The sequence below is a fragment of the Ornithorhynchus anatinus genome, chromosome 7 (genome assembly GCF_004115215.2).
Source record: "Ornithorhynchus anatinus isolate Pmale09 chromosome 7, mOrnAna1.pri.v4, whole genome shotgun sequence".
NCBI classification, from domain to species: domain Eukaryota; kingdom Metazoa; phylum Chordata; class Mammalia; order Monotremata; family Ornithorhynchidae; genus Ornithorhynchus; species Ornithorhynchus anatinus.
This window is the reverse complement of record NC_041734.1, coordinates 56,226,953-56,242,269: the sequence shown is the minus strand read 5'-3', so window position 1 is coordinate 56,242,269 and position 15,317 is coordinate 56,226,953. Positions and strand designations below refer to the sequence as shown.

Here is a 15,317-nt window from a genome sequence, read left to right as displayed (position 1 = left end):
CACACAGTAGACCAGTGGCAGAGCTGGGATTAGGATTCAGAAGGACCTGAGTTCTGTGCTCTATCCACTAGGCCATGCTGCTTCCCAACTCTTCCCCTTATGCTTTACTCCTGATATCCACAAGATAACATTATCATTAGAAATTAACTTGAAATTAATTTGTTTTCAATTTGTTTTCAGTTAAAATAAATTGAGTAATGGTTATGAAAGTATCCATTAGTGATTCATTTATCTTAAAAACCTATCTTATCTGCTGTGATAAATTTCAAGCATTAAGTATAAAACTGTTAAATATCATTGAATTAAACCATTTTAAGCCATTTTAAAGATAATAGGGTTTTGAAATTTATCATCTAAGCAGTGTTCTATAGTCAGCCACTTGTCATGCCTTTTCTGTGTGGAAAATCCTAAACACTGGAAAAACGGTGTCAGGAAAGACACTGGAACCCTGAAATTCAGTGTCTTTGTACAAGCCAAGAAATACATTCAAACTCTTCTTTAGGTAGGAATGCTATGTAAGAGAAAATAATTCTTTTGTAGATTGTGAGTTTCCTGTAGTCAGGGAATGAGTCTACCAACTCTACTGTATTGTTCTCAGAGAAGCAGCGTGGCTCAGTGGAAAGAGCCCAGGCTTGGGAGTCAGAGGTCATGGGTTCAAATTCCAGCTCTGCCACTTGTCAGCTGTGTGACTGTGGGCAAGTCACTTCGCTTCTCTGTTCCTCAGTTACCTCATCTGTAAAATGGGGATTCAGACTGTGAGCCTCACGTGGGACAGCCTGATTACCCTGTATCTATCCCAGCGCTTAGAACAGTGCTCTGCACATAGTAAGCGCTTAACAAATACCGACATTATCATTATTATTATTATTATTATTCTCTCCCAAGAACCTAATAGAGTGCACAGCACCCAGTAGTGCTCAATAAATACCATTAATTGATTAGTAGAGAACATACCCAAAAGAAAATTAATCTTGTGCCAGAATTTAACTGAAGTCTATTTCCCTTTTTGCAAAATGCAGTTGTTGATGTGAGTTTCCATGTAGGAATCTTTTTGCACAGTTTTCTGTTTATGCCCTGTTTTAATGTCCACCAGCCTTGGAAAAAGGACTTGCTGTATTCACAAAAGACATTCTTTTTAATAAGCAGAATTTGTTTGTGTCAGCCTCAAAGGAAATGGGAAATAGAGCTGAAAAAAGAACTGTCATACTGTGCTCTCCCAAGCACTTAGAACAGTGTTCTGCATACACAGTAAGTGTTCAATGCAATCGATTAATCAGCTAATGTTCTTGGAAATTCAAAAATTACAATTTTTTTGAAAGATGACCTCAAAGACTGATTACCATTTATTGAGTGCTTGTTCATTCATTCGTTCATTCAGTCGTATTTACTAAGCACTTACTGTGTGCAAAGCCATGTGCTAAGCACTTAAGTACAATTCAGCAACAAATAGAGACAATCCCTACCCAACAACGGGCTCACAGTCTAGAAATCCCGTCTGACTAAAGCATTCTGATTAGAAAATACTCTTACTTTCTCTCTTGCACTTAACAAGGAACATATTCCCTCTGAGACATAAAAAAATTACAGAATCAAAGACCTGAAAGGGGCATCAAGATGTCATTTTGGCATGTTGGCAAAAAAATAGACATTTTCTAATAATGCATTTTATAGTATTGCTATTAGTACAATTTGAGTGTCTTCTAAGCATTTGAGAACATGCAGTAGGTAAAAATGGACATTGTCACCGCCCTTGAATTTGCATTCTAAAGAGGACTTTGCAATATGATGCAAGATCCTCATTAATCTAATATGTGCTAACTAGATCACAGATTCCATATGCTTTGAAAGAAAAGTAATTTGAATCCTATCCAAATTTAACATTTAAACATAACCATTTAATAAGACTAGAATCATTTTCCACATATCATTGGAGCCCGGTGTTATTTTTAGTGTTCAGCTTCTCTAAAGGGGATATTTAGATTCAGCTACTAAACAGTCTACTTCATCCTTCTAATGGACTCTATGTCTCCTAAATTTCCGTATTACTACCAAGTTGATTTATTGATGCAAGTTTAAAAACAATGTCTCTCAATCTTCTGAGTATTGCAGTAGAACTATCCATTTATAATGAAACCAGCTGGAGCCATTATCTTAAACTTCTATTTAAATATGTATATATGTATACATATACCAAATATATATGTGTGTGTGTGTATATAGATATATAATATACAGCTTTCAAGAGAAAACTAAGACAGTGCTCTTAAAAGAGAAATGCTGAACATCACAGTGAACAGTATTTTACTAATCAGTTCTTGTTGGGGATTAGTCAAATTCTGCTTCACTGGGCTTTAATAATGACACGCTCTGGGGCAAAAAATAAAAGAAACCGGGACAAAGATGGGTATCTTGGGTTTGGAAAGTGCCAGAGGAATGGAGAAACTGCCCTAGACCTTAAGCCAATGAGGCCCAATGCTGAGGAGACTGCAGAAATATAGAACCTCTGCCTCAGACCCATATGTCTTCATCTGTCACATTCTCCCAAATGTTTAGCTCAGTGTGCTGGGCATATAGGTGCTCAATAAATACTTTTGATTAATAGTTTTCATAAAGTCTAAAATTCCAGAATATATGGGTTTGGGGATCAATTTTTTGACAAGATGAAGAAATTCCTTGTCACAGCATGAATCAAAAGATCAGCAACTAGGATCTCAGTGGTATTTATTAAAGGCTAACCACATCCAGAGCACTGTACTAACCACTGGGGAGAGTTCAGCATAACAGAGTTGGTAGACACGTCCCCTGCCCACCAGGATCTTACAGTCCAGAGGGGGAGACAGATATTAAAATAGATTTTCATCTATTTAAAAAACAAGATTATCTTTCTCCATCTTTTTGCTGCTTCTCACCTCCCAACCACAGAAAGAAATGAGAAAAACCTAAACAGCTTTTATCACCTGACCACTTAGATTCACTATTTCTTCACGAATAATTGATGGTGGTGGTATTTTTTTCATTATGATACTGAATCTGTAAACTCATTAACTCTTCTGTTCTAATTATAGAACTTCCTTATGGCTGGGAGAAAATAGAAGATCCTCAGTATGGGACATACTATGTTGAGTAAGTTTCTTCAATAATTTTTCATTTGACAGAGTAATCAAATTTAGCAAGAAGCAGTAGAAAAAAAGTTTCATCAGTGAAAAATATGAGCAATCCTGTACCTAGGCAATATGTATAGATTGCATATCAATGGACAGTTATTAACCTCTTCTAAGCTTAGAAACTTCCTTCCCTTTGTCTTTGTGGGATTGTATATCCACCTGTGAAATGGAGAAATCCTAGTCCCAGTGATAGACAGGCATTTTAAACAATAAATTAGAACACAGAATTGGATCAAGAAGAAGTCACTCGTAGATAGTCCCTCAAACAAAACAATATTCTCTTGTCACTTTATTTTGTATTCATCATGATTTTACAAGGGGTTTGCAAACATTTCTCTCTGAAGTGTCTGCTTTACAAAATGGGTTTGCCTTTCGCTATCTAAGGACTTGACATGCATTTATTAAAAAAAAAAAAGGAAAGTACTTGATTGCTGGGTGTTGACATCCAAACTCACTTGATGTTGTTGGAGCTTTTGGACTCCAGTTTTGGGGTTGTAATCCCTTCAGCTATCCTGGAAGAAAATTCCTTATTCAGTTATAAGAAGGGAAATGCGGGAAAAGCTGAAAATTCCATCTGCATTTAAGAAAGCATTAGTGAGCAATTTATAGAAACTATACAGTCATTAGTCATTTCAATCCTCTTCCGACTGAAAAGCAGCACTTCATGATTCAGTTAATAAGAGCTGCATTTTTCTCCTGTCACCTCAGTTAAATGTTGCTTCAGACAGAAACTAGTAGTTGCTCTTTTAAGCAGAGCTATATACTTAAAGACCATATTATCTTGATCCATTAAAATGTGTATACTGGAAAGCTAGCTGTCCTGAAAGTGAGTTTGCTCCTGAAATTAGAATAAAGCATAATTGGAAAGTTAGGGCAGGTTCAACTCATCTGAACTTTTCTAGGCCCACTGCTCACACACTAAAGGAGACAATAAATAGGGGGAAATAGGGGATTGAAGAAGGAAACTAATGGCTATAATTTGCTTCTACCTTTTACTCAAAGCCTCAGGTGGTACCCTACTTCTGGTCACTGTAATTGCCATAACTACAATCTGTGCTATTGAAGGGGCATAAAAGACCCTCTTCATTTCTCCCAATCATCTGATACCTCAGTAAGCAAACTTCAAACCTAAGGATACAGCCCAAGAAGGCGGGTGGATAACCTCAGTGTGGCTTGGAGTCTCTTGACTCATTATTATTATTGTTATTAATGATGATTATAATAATGGTGTTTAAATTATTTCTATATGCCAAGCACTGTACTAAGCACTGGAGTAGATACAAGGTAATCACGTTGGACACAGACCCTGTTCCACAGGGGGATCACAGCCTAAGTAGGAGGGAGAACAAGTATTTACGTGACACAGAGTGAAGTGATTTGTCCAAAGTCACGCAGCAGGCAAGTGGCAGGCTGGATTCAAACCCAAGTCCTCTGATTTGCTGGCCCACGCTCTTTTCACTAAGCCAAGCTGCTTTTATGCCACCAAGGTCACTCTGATGAATCTAAGGGAATACTGGCTAGAAGCAGGACAGCTATTATAATTGGCATGTAGGATGAACTATTTCCACTGCCGTAGACATTTGATGGATGCGAAGGAGAGCAGCCATCACACTATTTCTTCACATTACTTATAGTCACTGCGTAGACAAAATCTTGGGTTGAACAGAGTGTCGATCTGACCCAAGAATGTTCCTTATGTTCTTAAATAGGATGGAAATGAGTGGGCAGACGACTGTGGGAAGATTAGTGGATCTCTGCTTTTGACACTTGAAGCATATGCAATGAATGTAATGATTGAAATAGTTGTGGAACTTATTTTGCACTGAGGTGTTTAGAACAGTAGTTTGGTTTAGCTGGAATTAGCCACTATTTTCCGGTGACTCTACCAAGCGATTTTAATATTATGAGTTTGAACCTGTTGTATCAATTTCAACTAAATTTAAATGTAACACCAAGAAGAGCTTGGGCCTGGGAGTCAGACCTAGGTTCTAATCTCAGCTTCCCCACTTGTCTGCAGTGTGACCTTGGCTAAGTCACTCAACTTCTGTGCACCCCAGTTAACTCTAAAATGGGGTTAAGACTGTGAGCCCCCATGAGGGACAGGGATTCTGTCCAACGTGATGATCTTGTGTCCACCCCAGTGCTTAGTACAGTGTCTGGCTGGCACATACTAAGTGCTTCAATATTTTTTAAAAAGTCACACTTACCAAAGTTATTTACTGAAATTTTCATGGCAGTGCTTGAAATGTCCCGAAACAACAGGGAGAATATAAATATTCATGGTGTTTCCCAAGGCTGGTATATTTTATGGGTAGATAATTTATTCAATTTCTAAAATGCAGCTTATAATCAGGGTGGCCGTTAGCGTGGAGTCAGCTGCGCTGTGGAGCCCATGGCTTGATTCCCAGATTGGTTAGGTTTTGAATCCAACCATGGTAATCTGCAGAGAGTTTATTAATGGAGATAAAGAGCTGTTACTTAAATGATGGCTCCTTGGAGCTGTTACATGTCAAGCCAGATGGCTTAATGATTTCTCTTGGCCAAGGTTGTCGCAGTTGATGCTACTACTGCAGTGACAGGTTTTTTTCCCCTAATTTTTGAATATGGAACCTTGAAATTAATTGTTTCCGAAACAATCATTTTTAAAATCTAGCAGCAAATCCTGCATCAGAATGCTAATCTTTTTATAGTTTTGCATTTTATGTGAATATTCATGTGGGAGAAATGTAATCCATATTTGCGATCCAATTATTGTAATATTTACCCCGGATCCATAAAGTGGTCCAAAGCTACAATATTCAGAAATCCTAAGGGACAGGAAATAGTGCCTCAGCAACTCCTGTTAATAATAATAATAATAATGTTAGTATTTGTTAAGCGCTTACTATGTGCCGAGCACTGTTCTAAGCGCTGGGGTAGACATAGGGGAATCAGGTTGTCCCACGTGGGGCTCACAGTCTTAATCCCCATTTTACAGATGAGGGAACTGAGGCACAGAGAAGTTAAGTGACTCGCCCACAGTCACACAGCCGACAAGTGGCAGAGCTGGGATTCGAACTCATGAGCCCTGACTCCAAAGCCCATGCTCTTTCCACTGAGCCACGCTGCTTCTACTGTTAGGTCAGTAGAGTATAAACACAGACATATAGGGATAGTAGCAGTAATTATTCCAGTAGTATTTTGTCCGTGGTGAGGGAGGGAATTACCTCCTCTATTAAATGGGGATTAAGACTGAGCCCCATGAGGGACATAGACTATGTCCAAACTGATTAGTTTGTATCTCTCACAGTGCTTAGTATAGTGCCTGTCACAAGGTAGTAGTAAGAAGAAGAAGAAGAATTTTGGCTTATCATGTGCCAAGCACTGTTTTAAATGCTGAGATAGATACAAGGTAATCATTTTGAACATAGTCCCTGTCCCACATGAGGCTCACACTCTTAATCCCCATTTTACAGATGAGGTCACTGAGGTATAGAGAAGTTAAGTGACTTGCCCCAGGTCACACAGCAGACAAGAGGTGGAGCTGAAATAAGGACCCACGACCCCTGACTTCCAAGCATGTGCTCTTGCCACTAGGCCATGCTGCTACCCATAACTGTGGTTTTTGTTAAGTGCTTACTATGTGCCGAGCACTGTACTCAGCACTGGGGTAGAAACAAGCTAATCAGGTTGGACACAGTCCCTATCCCACATGGGGCTCACAGACTTAATCTCCATTTTACAGATAAGGTCACTGGGGCCTAGAGAAGTGAAGGTCACTTGCCCAAGGTTACATAGACAAGTGGCAGAACTGGGAATAGAACCTAGGACCTTCTGATTCACAAGCTCCTGCTTTATCCACAATACCATTAAGTACTTAACTAATACCTTAAAAAAAAGAACACCGAGAGAAGAGCTCATTTTGCTGTAGGCTCGTGGCCTCTAAAGAGGCCCTCTGACCTATCTTGGAGCTACCTCCTGTCCCCGCAGTGACACTACCATCATCTCCACCTTAGCCATGGCGTAGTAGAATAAGGGAATGAGAAAGGGGGAGTGAGACTGAAGGATGGGCAGAAAAAGCGAACGTTGTCAATTAGGAAGGATGAGAGATCTGAAAAAGAACTCTGTTTTTGTGCCCCTCTCTGCTTTTCTCTGCCAGTCTTTGCTCTCTGGGTCTCTCTTGCTGGATATACCCTCTCTCTTTTCTCTTCTCCTATTCTGCTCCTTCTTCCTCCCCACTTTCTGCACATCTTTTCCCATTGTCTCATCCTCTTAACCTGTCGTCCCACAAGGCCATCTCCTGTTCTTGCCTTTTGCTACCCAGGTCCTCTGTACTCACTTGAGAAGTTTTGGAGTTCCTCAATGTTCCATAACACTGGAATCTTTGCCAAATGCCCAAGGAAATAGAGGGAAAAGAACAGGAGAGTAAAATGAGAAAGAAGGGAAGACAAGAAAACGTGAAAGATTAAAAAGAAGAAAAAAAGTTTAAAAAAATGAAAATGAGAGTTTAAATGAGATAAGATAAAATGAGAACAAATAGGGCAAGGAAAAAGAAGATATGAAAATAAAGAGGAAAGGGAGAGAGAGAACAAGGGCGAGAATGGATGAGGATAGGTGATCTGAAAGGGAAAGAGACGAGAAAGGGCAAGGGCAAAATGGTTAACCATAGTCATTTAGGAAAGGGGTGAGCCTGCTAGTTCATATTCTTCATCAGCTTTGCAAATGGACAGAGAAGCTTTAAGGATGAGGATGACTTTTTCCCAGCCCTCAGATTTTCAGAAGGCAACATTTGCATACACTGCATCATTGTAGAAATAATATATCAGACTATAGTAATGGTACTATGGATTCCAGAGCCTTTGGTGGGTTAGCTATCTTCGAGGGCTAACTAACAAGCTGCAGCTCTGCCAGAGATGACCAAACCGTGGTCCGAGAAATGAGAAATGGATCGGCAGGTCTGATCAAAAACATCCCAGGCCAAACTGGAAAAGGCCAAGGACTCCATTTCCAGTGGATACTCTCAAACATGCCCAGTTTGCCTTGGGGATCATAATCCCATCATCACCATAATTCACACACAGCAGGGCTCCAGCCTTCTACCAAGATTCCCCAGAGTTTTAATTTTCCGAAATCTGGAGGTGGCAAGAGGAAGCCTAGTCCGTCCCAGCCAGATTTAGTTTTATGCATCCTGTTCTGGCTTCATTGTTCATGGACTCATAGAGAGTCTGTTAAGCACTTACTGTGTGCCAAGCACTGCATTAATTGCTAGTGTAGTTACAAGTTAATCAGGTTGGACACACCCTGTCCCACATGGGGCAGTGAGTACCCACATGGGGTACTGAGTCTACGTAGGAGGGAGAATGGGTTTGGAATCCCTATTTTATAGAAGAGGAAACTCAGACCCAGTGAAGTTAAGTGACTTGCCCTAGGTCATGCAGCAGGCAGGTGGCCTGACTCTCAGGCCTGTGCTCTTTTCACTAGGCCACACTCCTTGCTCCCCAAAGCTTGTGTAAAGTCTTTTAGAAATGGTGAAATAAGAGCTGCCCAAAAAAGATCCCCTATATGACCACTAGTCAAATTCAGAGTTCAGAAACTGACCACCCATATCTGTTCAATAGGTTAAATCCATCTGAAGCGGGCAAAATAGATAAGCCAGGCTCATTTGGCATTCTGTGACTCTTCCCTTTAACTTAATAGAGCTTTTAATAGTTACATTATTCCCTATTAAGTAGATAGGATACCAAAATTGCCTGGACCAAGGTTAATGCACCAAAAGGCAAACATTCCTTCTAAGAAACGGTTGAAGAAGCTAGGTTATGCAAATGTTTATGACTTGTTATTACTGTTCAGCTTTACAAACAATATTTTAAAGTGCTTCAAACACTTAGTACAGTGCTTTGCACACAGTAAGCACTCAGTAAATACAATTGTATTAATGAACATTGTAGTCCATGTTCAAGTACCACCACATCACAGAAAATTGAATTTGTTGAAAGTTTTACTTCTTTACTGAAGCATAGTAAAATATTATTAAAATTACAGAACATGATTGGTTCATAGAGGGTTTAACAACTTCACTTGTATTGAAAACCAAGCCAGCGACTGATTGTGCACTAACTCAACTGTGCTGTTATTTTAATATACAGCCCTGCATGTGGTTGATTTTTGATAGTGAAAAATTAAAGAAATGCCATCGGGGTTTTGTTTACCATAAAAATATAATGTAAGAATTGTGAAGTATACATTTTTAATCATTTTGCAGTCATATTAATCAGAAAACCCAGTTTGAAAATCCAGTGGTGGAAGCCAAGAGGAGAAAACAACTAGGACATATTGATGTTGGCTCTTCAAAATCAGGTACAACCAAAATTCACTCCTTCCTTAAAAAGAATAACTTGCAGAATCCTTTTGTGTGGATTTTTAATTCTTTTTTTCTGTTCTTTTCTATGGGATATTTCGTTGTTGCAACTTGGAAATGCAACAGTGAATATTTAATTTTCTTAGCCATTGGGAAGAATATAAAATCTGTGGTGAAACTCAGCTGAGAACTTTGAGAAAACAGATGTTTTCTGATGTGTTAAGGCAAGAAAACATAAAAACTGAAAAATCAATATTTAATCATTTTATATTTAAACATTAACAAAAACACATACTAGCAGGTTTGGAAGCATTTAAGGAGGAAAGCCTGAAGAAAAGAGGAAGGCCAAGCTCCCTTCCTCGGAGGCTGTTGCGGAACTCAGGGACCCTCCCAGCTTTCTCTGCCCAAGTTCTGTCAAGTGATCTGCAGCCGAACGGCTAAAACTTGGGCAGAAAGGCTCCAGAGTAGACAGTGCTCCGAGCTGAAAATGTGGTTGGGAAGAGAAACTGATATGGCTTGGCCCAAAGCCAGTGCAGTTTCTGTGGCAGGATACTTGCTGTGGGTTGCTATGTGACCCTACCAACCAGTTGTCAAGGAAACCAACCAGCAGCATTGACGCTGGCCAGGCCATTTACCTTCAGCAGCACTGCTGTTGGTCAGTATGGAAGGAGACCCTGTCACTCAGTCCGGCTACCTCCCAGCCAGTCCCAGAATGATGACCCACTGTCATGTGTACCTCGACTTTTTTTAGATAACTAGCCTCAGATTAGTCTGAGCTGTAATTCATTATTTGGTTTAAAACCCTTTTTGAGAAGACCTGTCTCCTCTGCTACTAATATGTAGTATGTGAATTAGTGACCAATTTTGCTATAATCATACAGTGGTCCTATAGATCAGAAATGGGGTCCTTGGTTTTAAGCTGAAGTAGTAATCAGGACCGGACTAAAACTCTGGGTGGATTCAGAGCAGAGGAAGCCTTGTTCGCCCACCAAGTCACCTGCCTAGCTCCCCAGCTAGCCTCTGGGCATCCATTTTCCTCCCTAGTTCTTTTGAAGACTATTTTAACCCATTAGCAGCCATAGCAGAACAGAGGGAGGAGGTGTGAGAGGTTGGTTATAGGGCTATTCCTTGTGGCCTCCTTGAAAGTGGAAGCCACCAACTCCCCTCAGTCCATCCAGACCGTAAACAGAAAGAGCCAGTCATTTTAGCCACTCATGGACTAGGTATAGCAACTTGCCAAGAAATATTAGTGTGAGATAAGTACTAATTTTTTTTATGTAAAGTGTAGGGGAAAAACATATTTCAGAGTTGTTCAAATGTTTTTCCATTGCTTCTTCCAAAATATATCTCCAGCTGTAATTGAAAACGAGGGTTTTTCCATGGGAAAAAGCAGTGATCAAATTATACTGACAGAAAATGACTTTACAGTCTGATGGCTATTTTCCTTAAACCAGTAAGCTTGTAAAATTGAAGGGAGAACCTAAATTGAGCTGTATGTAGTTGGTAAGTCCCCTGAAATTATGGCATGATGCACTTTTTCCCAGGGCTGCATTTTTTATCCCAAGTACCAATAATTAGAGGTCCAAAACTTTTCTTGTCCCTCCTATAAAAATCAGAATTTTGATCATACTGTTTTTCCTCTCATTGGAGTTGGCTTCACCTCTCAAATGAAATCATTTCTGATTCTGATTCATTTTTGGGCCCTAAATGGCTCAGAATTACTTTACTGGAAAGGGAGGGCAGAGAGGAATGCTGCCTCTCTTTATTTCAGACCAATCAAAAGGAAGTGTTTCTCCCTACGTAATCACAAATAATGCTTGCTGTTGCATTTGGTGACTTAAACTATCTTGTACAGAATTTAACACGTCAACTTTGCACCAGTGTAGTCTGAACTACATGCTGATGATTAAAATACCTGATTATGAAAATTTCTGTGGTCTCCAATAACTTCTACTCTGTGTATATATAATCATATGCATATGATTATGTAATGATGCCTATATAATATGAGAAGCAGCGTGGCTTTGTGGAAAGAGCCCAGGCTTGGGAGTCAGAGGTCATGGGTTCTAATCCCAACTCCGCTAGTTTGCTGTGAGACCTTGGGCAAGTCACTTCACTTTTCTGGGCCTCAGTTGCCTCATCTGTAAAATGGGGATTAAGATTGTGAACCCCACGTCGGACAATCTGATTACCTTGTATCTACCCCAGCGCTTAGAACAGTGCTTGGCACATAATAAGCTCTTAGCAAATGCCATCATTATTATTATTATAATCAGTTGATATTTGAGCCTTCTAGGAATGTTTTATTGTGTGCTAGTAACTATGGTATGTATTAAGATCTTTCTATATGCTAAATGTTAAGGTCGATACAAAATGATCAGATTGGATAAAGTGCCTTTCTCCTGTGAGGCTCACAATCTATTTTATCCCCATTTTACAGGTGAGGAAACTGAGGCCCAGATAGGTTAAGTGATTTGCACAGGGTCACACAGGAGGTCGTTGAGAAGCAGCATGGCCCTGTGGAAACTAAGGCCAAGTTTCCTAGTGGAAACTAAGAGCTTGGGAGAGTATGAAACAAAAGAGTTAGTAGACATGCTCCTTGTCTACAAGGTGTATGGACCCTCAAGGGGGAAGAAAAGCTAAAATAAATTAGTACACTTTTTGTACTGCATTATTTATTAGGAATGCTCAACAAATGTTAGCGTAGTGCACCAAATAAAAATAGCACTTGTCAGAGGTGATCATAATTATTGACTTCCTAACATTCTTAGCTTTAAAAGCAGACTTTAAAGTTTCCTTTGTCTTGCATGGGGGGCACGGTCTGTGTTTCCACAGTTCCGGTTGGAAACGGGGAAGCTAGTCTGGCTGAGACTGTTCCCGGGAATCCCAGGGCCTGTGGTGATATGACAGCCTAGTCGGAGTAAAGTGTCAAACTTGTGCCCTGACCGATGCCACGTGTGCCTAAAAGCATTTCTTCCCACCTGCCTCACATCATATCCAGGCAGGCTGGCATTAATGGACAAACATTTCTAAATTCTTCATCATTTTCTTTGTAAAACATAATGAAAACAGCTGTTAGAGAAGTGCTGACTGTACATAGAAATAGCTGTGTTTGGGAAAGGGGAGCAAGGAGAGGAAAGTGAGGCTTGGGATCTGAGTGAAACAAGATGTAACTCATTCCTTTGCCAGCTGAGTGGGCATTTTCTATCTTAAAAAAGATTTCCTGGACCATGGGAGGCCACTCCTTGAAACTCTGACAGGAGCAGTGGGGGATCACCAGCCTTTAGATAGGGTGGGGTGGAGGGTAGAGAGCAGATGAGATGACTTCTCCCAAGGTTCCCCACTCCATCTGTCCAGAAGCCAGAAAATGAAGTGTTTGTTTGCCTTTTCTTTCTGTCCAGGTGTTGTTCTAAAGAGAACGTTCTCAGAACTGATGAACATTTGATTTTGTCCCTGTTCTCATTTCACTTAGCACCCGTTTTATAACATTTGGTGGATGGGCCCAATGGTTGTTCTTGTTTTATTTTCCAACTGAATCTATTTAGAAGTCTGTGGTCACAAAATCTTTTCTTTAACTTTAGGTGTAGATGTGGAGAATTTGCTCTTCACCAGAGACCCCTCCCAGCTTAAAGGTGTCCTTGTACGAACATCTTTGAAAAAAAGTACCATGGGATTTGGTTTCACGATCATTGGTGGGGACAGGCCAGATGAGTTCCTTCAGGTGAAAAACGTACTGAAAGATGGTCCTGCAGCTCAGGATGGAAAAATCGCACCAGGTGATGACATATTTCTATATTCCTTTAAGAAAACTGAAAATGAATTCATTCATGGATTTTTAAAAAGTCCTTGATTATGCCAGCAGGGTAGATGTTTTGTATAAATTTATCAAAATCTACCTCGAGCTAGATGTGAGGGAGGACAGTTTTCACAAATAAAATATTTTTAAACCCCACAGAAATTTAATGGAATACCTGTTGTGGAACTTTGGGAATAGTGTTTATCATTTCTCAGGACAGACTTTTGGCTGGGCTAAACCACATTTCACTGTGGAGAGAGAGGTGAAACAGCCAGAATTTGGGGAATAGCTTCTGGGACTGTGCCTCTAGGGGTCAAGTTTTTATGACTGAGGCATCTTTCATATGAGCCAGTGCAACAGACAAAACTTAACTGTATTATATATAAAATACAGAATCCAAAAAGTCCTTGGATAACCGTTCAAAATGATAAAGAATTGAAAGATTATAGCCCCAATTTTGTTTGATATTATTTTTCCTCGGAAGCCTATCTTTGCTTCTCAGTCACATACCTAATTGCCTGTTGTTTCTGCTGTGCCCTGAAGGGACTATGACTGGCAAGGATGAGAGTGTGAGTGACACTGTGCCATTCACTAGAACTAGCTCTAGCTCTCAATCCTTTCACACAGGTTCTCTGTCACAGAGTCTCCGTGACTGGACCCAGCCTCATCGTTTACACCAGTACACTGCATCCTCCTCATCCAACAGAGGAAGCTAGTTTTACTAAATTATCAAAAAGACCTTTTGTCTTTTCAGGGTGTTTTGTAATAGTGACTGATCACAGTATTGTGATGAGGATATATGGAAATGTTATGAGTAATATTCCTATTCCTAACTAAAAGTGCCTTACGGTAGTATCTGAACTAGTATAAAACTATAATAATAATAATTTATAATTATGGTGGTATTTGTTAAGCACTTACTATGTGCAAAGCACTGTACTTAGTGCTGGGGGATACAAGGTGATCAGGTTGTCCCACTTGGGGCTCACAGTTTTAATCCCCATTTTCCAGATGAGGTAACTGAGGCCCAGAGAAGTGTAGTGACTTGCCCAAAGTCACACAGCCGGCAAGCAGCAGAGCCAGGCTTAGAGCCCATGACCTTTGACTCCCAAGCCCGGGCTCTTTCCACTGAGCCACGCTGCTTCTCACAGCAAAACATAATACTATGTTTTGTTAGTATTCCTTCTGCCCAATAGGATATTTGTGTTAAAATGAGCACCTCGGCTCAGATTCAGAGTTAAAAATCCTAGAGTTATTCAATTCTAGAATTAGCAAGGAACTATAGAATTCACTCAGTCCATGTCCTACTTCAGGCAGGGAATGCCTGAACCTATTTTCTTAAAAAAGAAAATTAGGGATAAACTCTACACAATCTTCCAGAGTAGCCTATCAGTGTGAAAGAAAGAGATAACTGTCAGAAAGTCCATGACCAAGCTGAAAAATGGCAAGGTTAGAAATGATATTCTAATGTAAGGGTACAGGGTTGGGATTTGGTTTGTACTGTGTCCCCAACATTTGTTTCTTAGGTTAAGTATGATATGTCAGTATTCCTGACATAAGTGGTAGTTGGGCTTTTCAGAGTAAGTGAAATAAGGAATTTTTAAGTGATTTTTTTCTCAAAAGGTTTGAATATGATGTTGAAGTTGCTTGTGGAATTTCTTGCCAGGACCCACTGTTGTTTTGTAGATCACGTCAGTGTTGTCTCGCAGATAGATGATTCAATTTGATGCTGCTTGTCATAGTTAATTTTCCCTTTGAATTTTGAATTCAAATCATATTGTGCTTGTGGGATTGACTGAAAGATATACTAAAATTAATTATCTCTGTCTAATTTAACTGAATATCAGAGGGAGATTTGCACTTATATTCATAAATATCTCTAGTGTACCTTTATTTTCACATTAGAATTTAAGAATTGCTCCTCATTGAATTGTCAGCCTAAAGTAGTAGATGTCAAAAACAAATCAAAATTTGCTTTGACAGTCCTATTTTTTTAAGGCTACTGTAGGTTTTAATTGTG

At 39.7% G+C, this 15,317-nt stretch overlaps 1 protein-coding gene across 6 annotated transcripts in view; it reads left to right on the top strand.

The window, feature by feature from the left end:
* MAGI3 (membrane associated guanylate kinase, WW and PDZ domain containing 3) overlaps positions 1-15,317 on the top strand; it is a 165,762-nt gene that overhangs the window by 106,181 nt on the left and 44,264 nt on the right. For all 6 annotated transcript variants that reach the window (XM_029068412.2, XM_029068411.2, XM_029068407.2 and 3 more), the window contains exons 7-9: positions 3,066-3,123; positions 9,406-9,500; positions 13,083-13,277. In XM_029068412.2, coding sequence (XP_028924245.1) covers positions 3,066-3,123; positions 9,406-9,500; positions 13,083-13,277 — 348 coding nt within the window. The remainder of the gene's footprint in view (positions 1-3,065; positions 3,124-9,405; positions 9,501-13,082; positions 13,278-15,317) is intronic.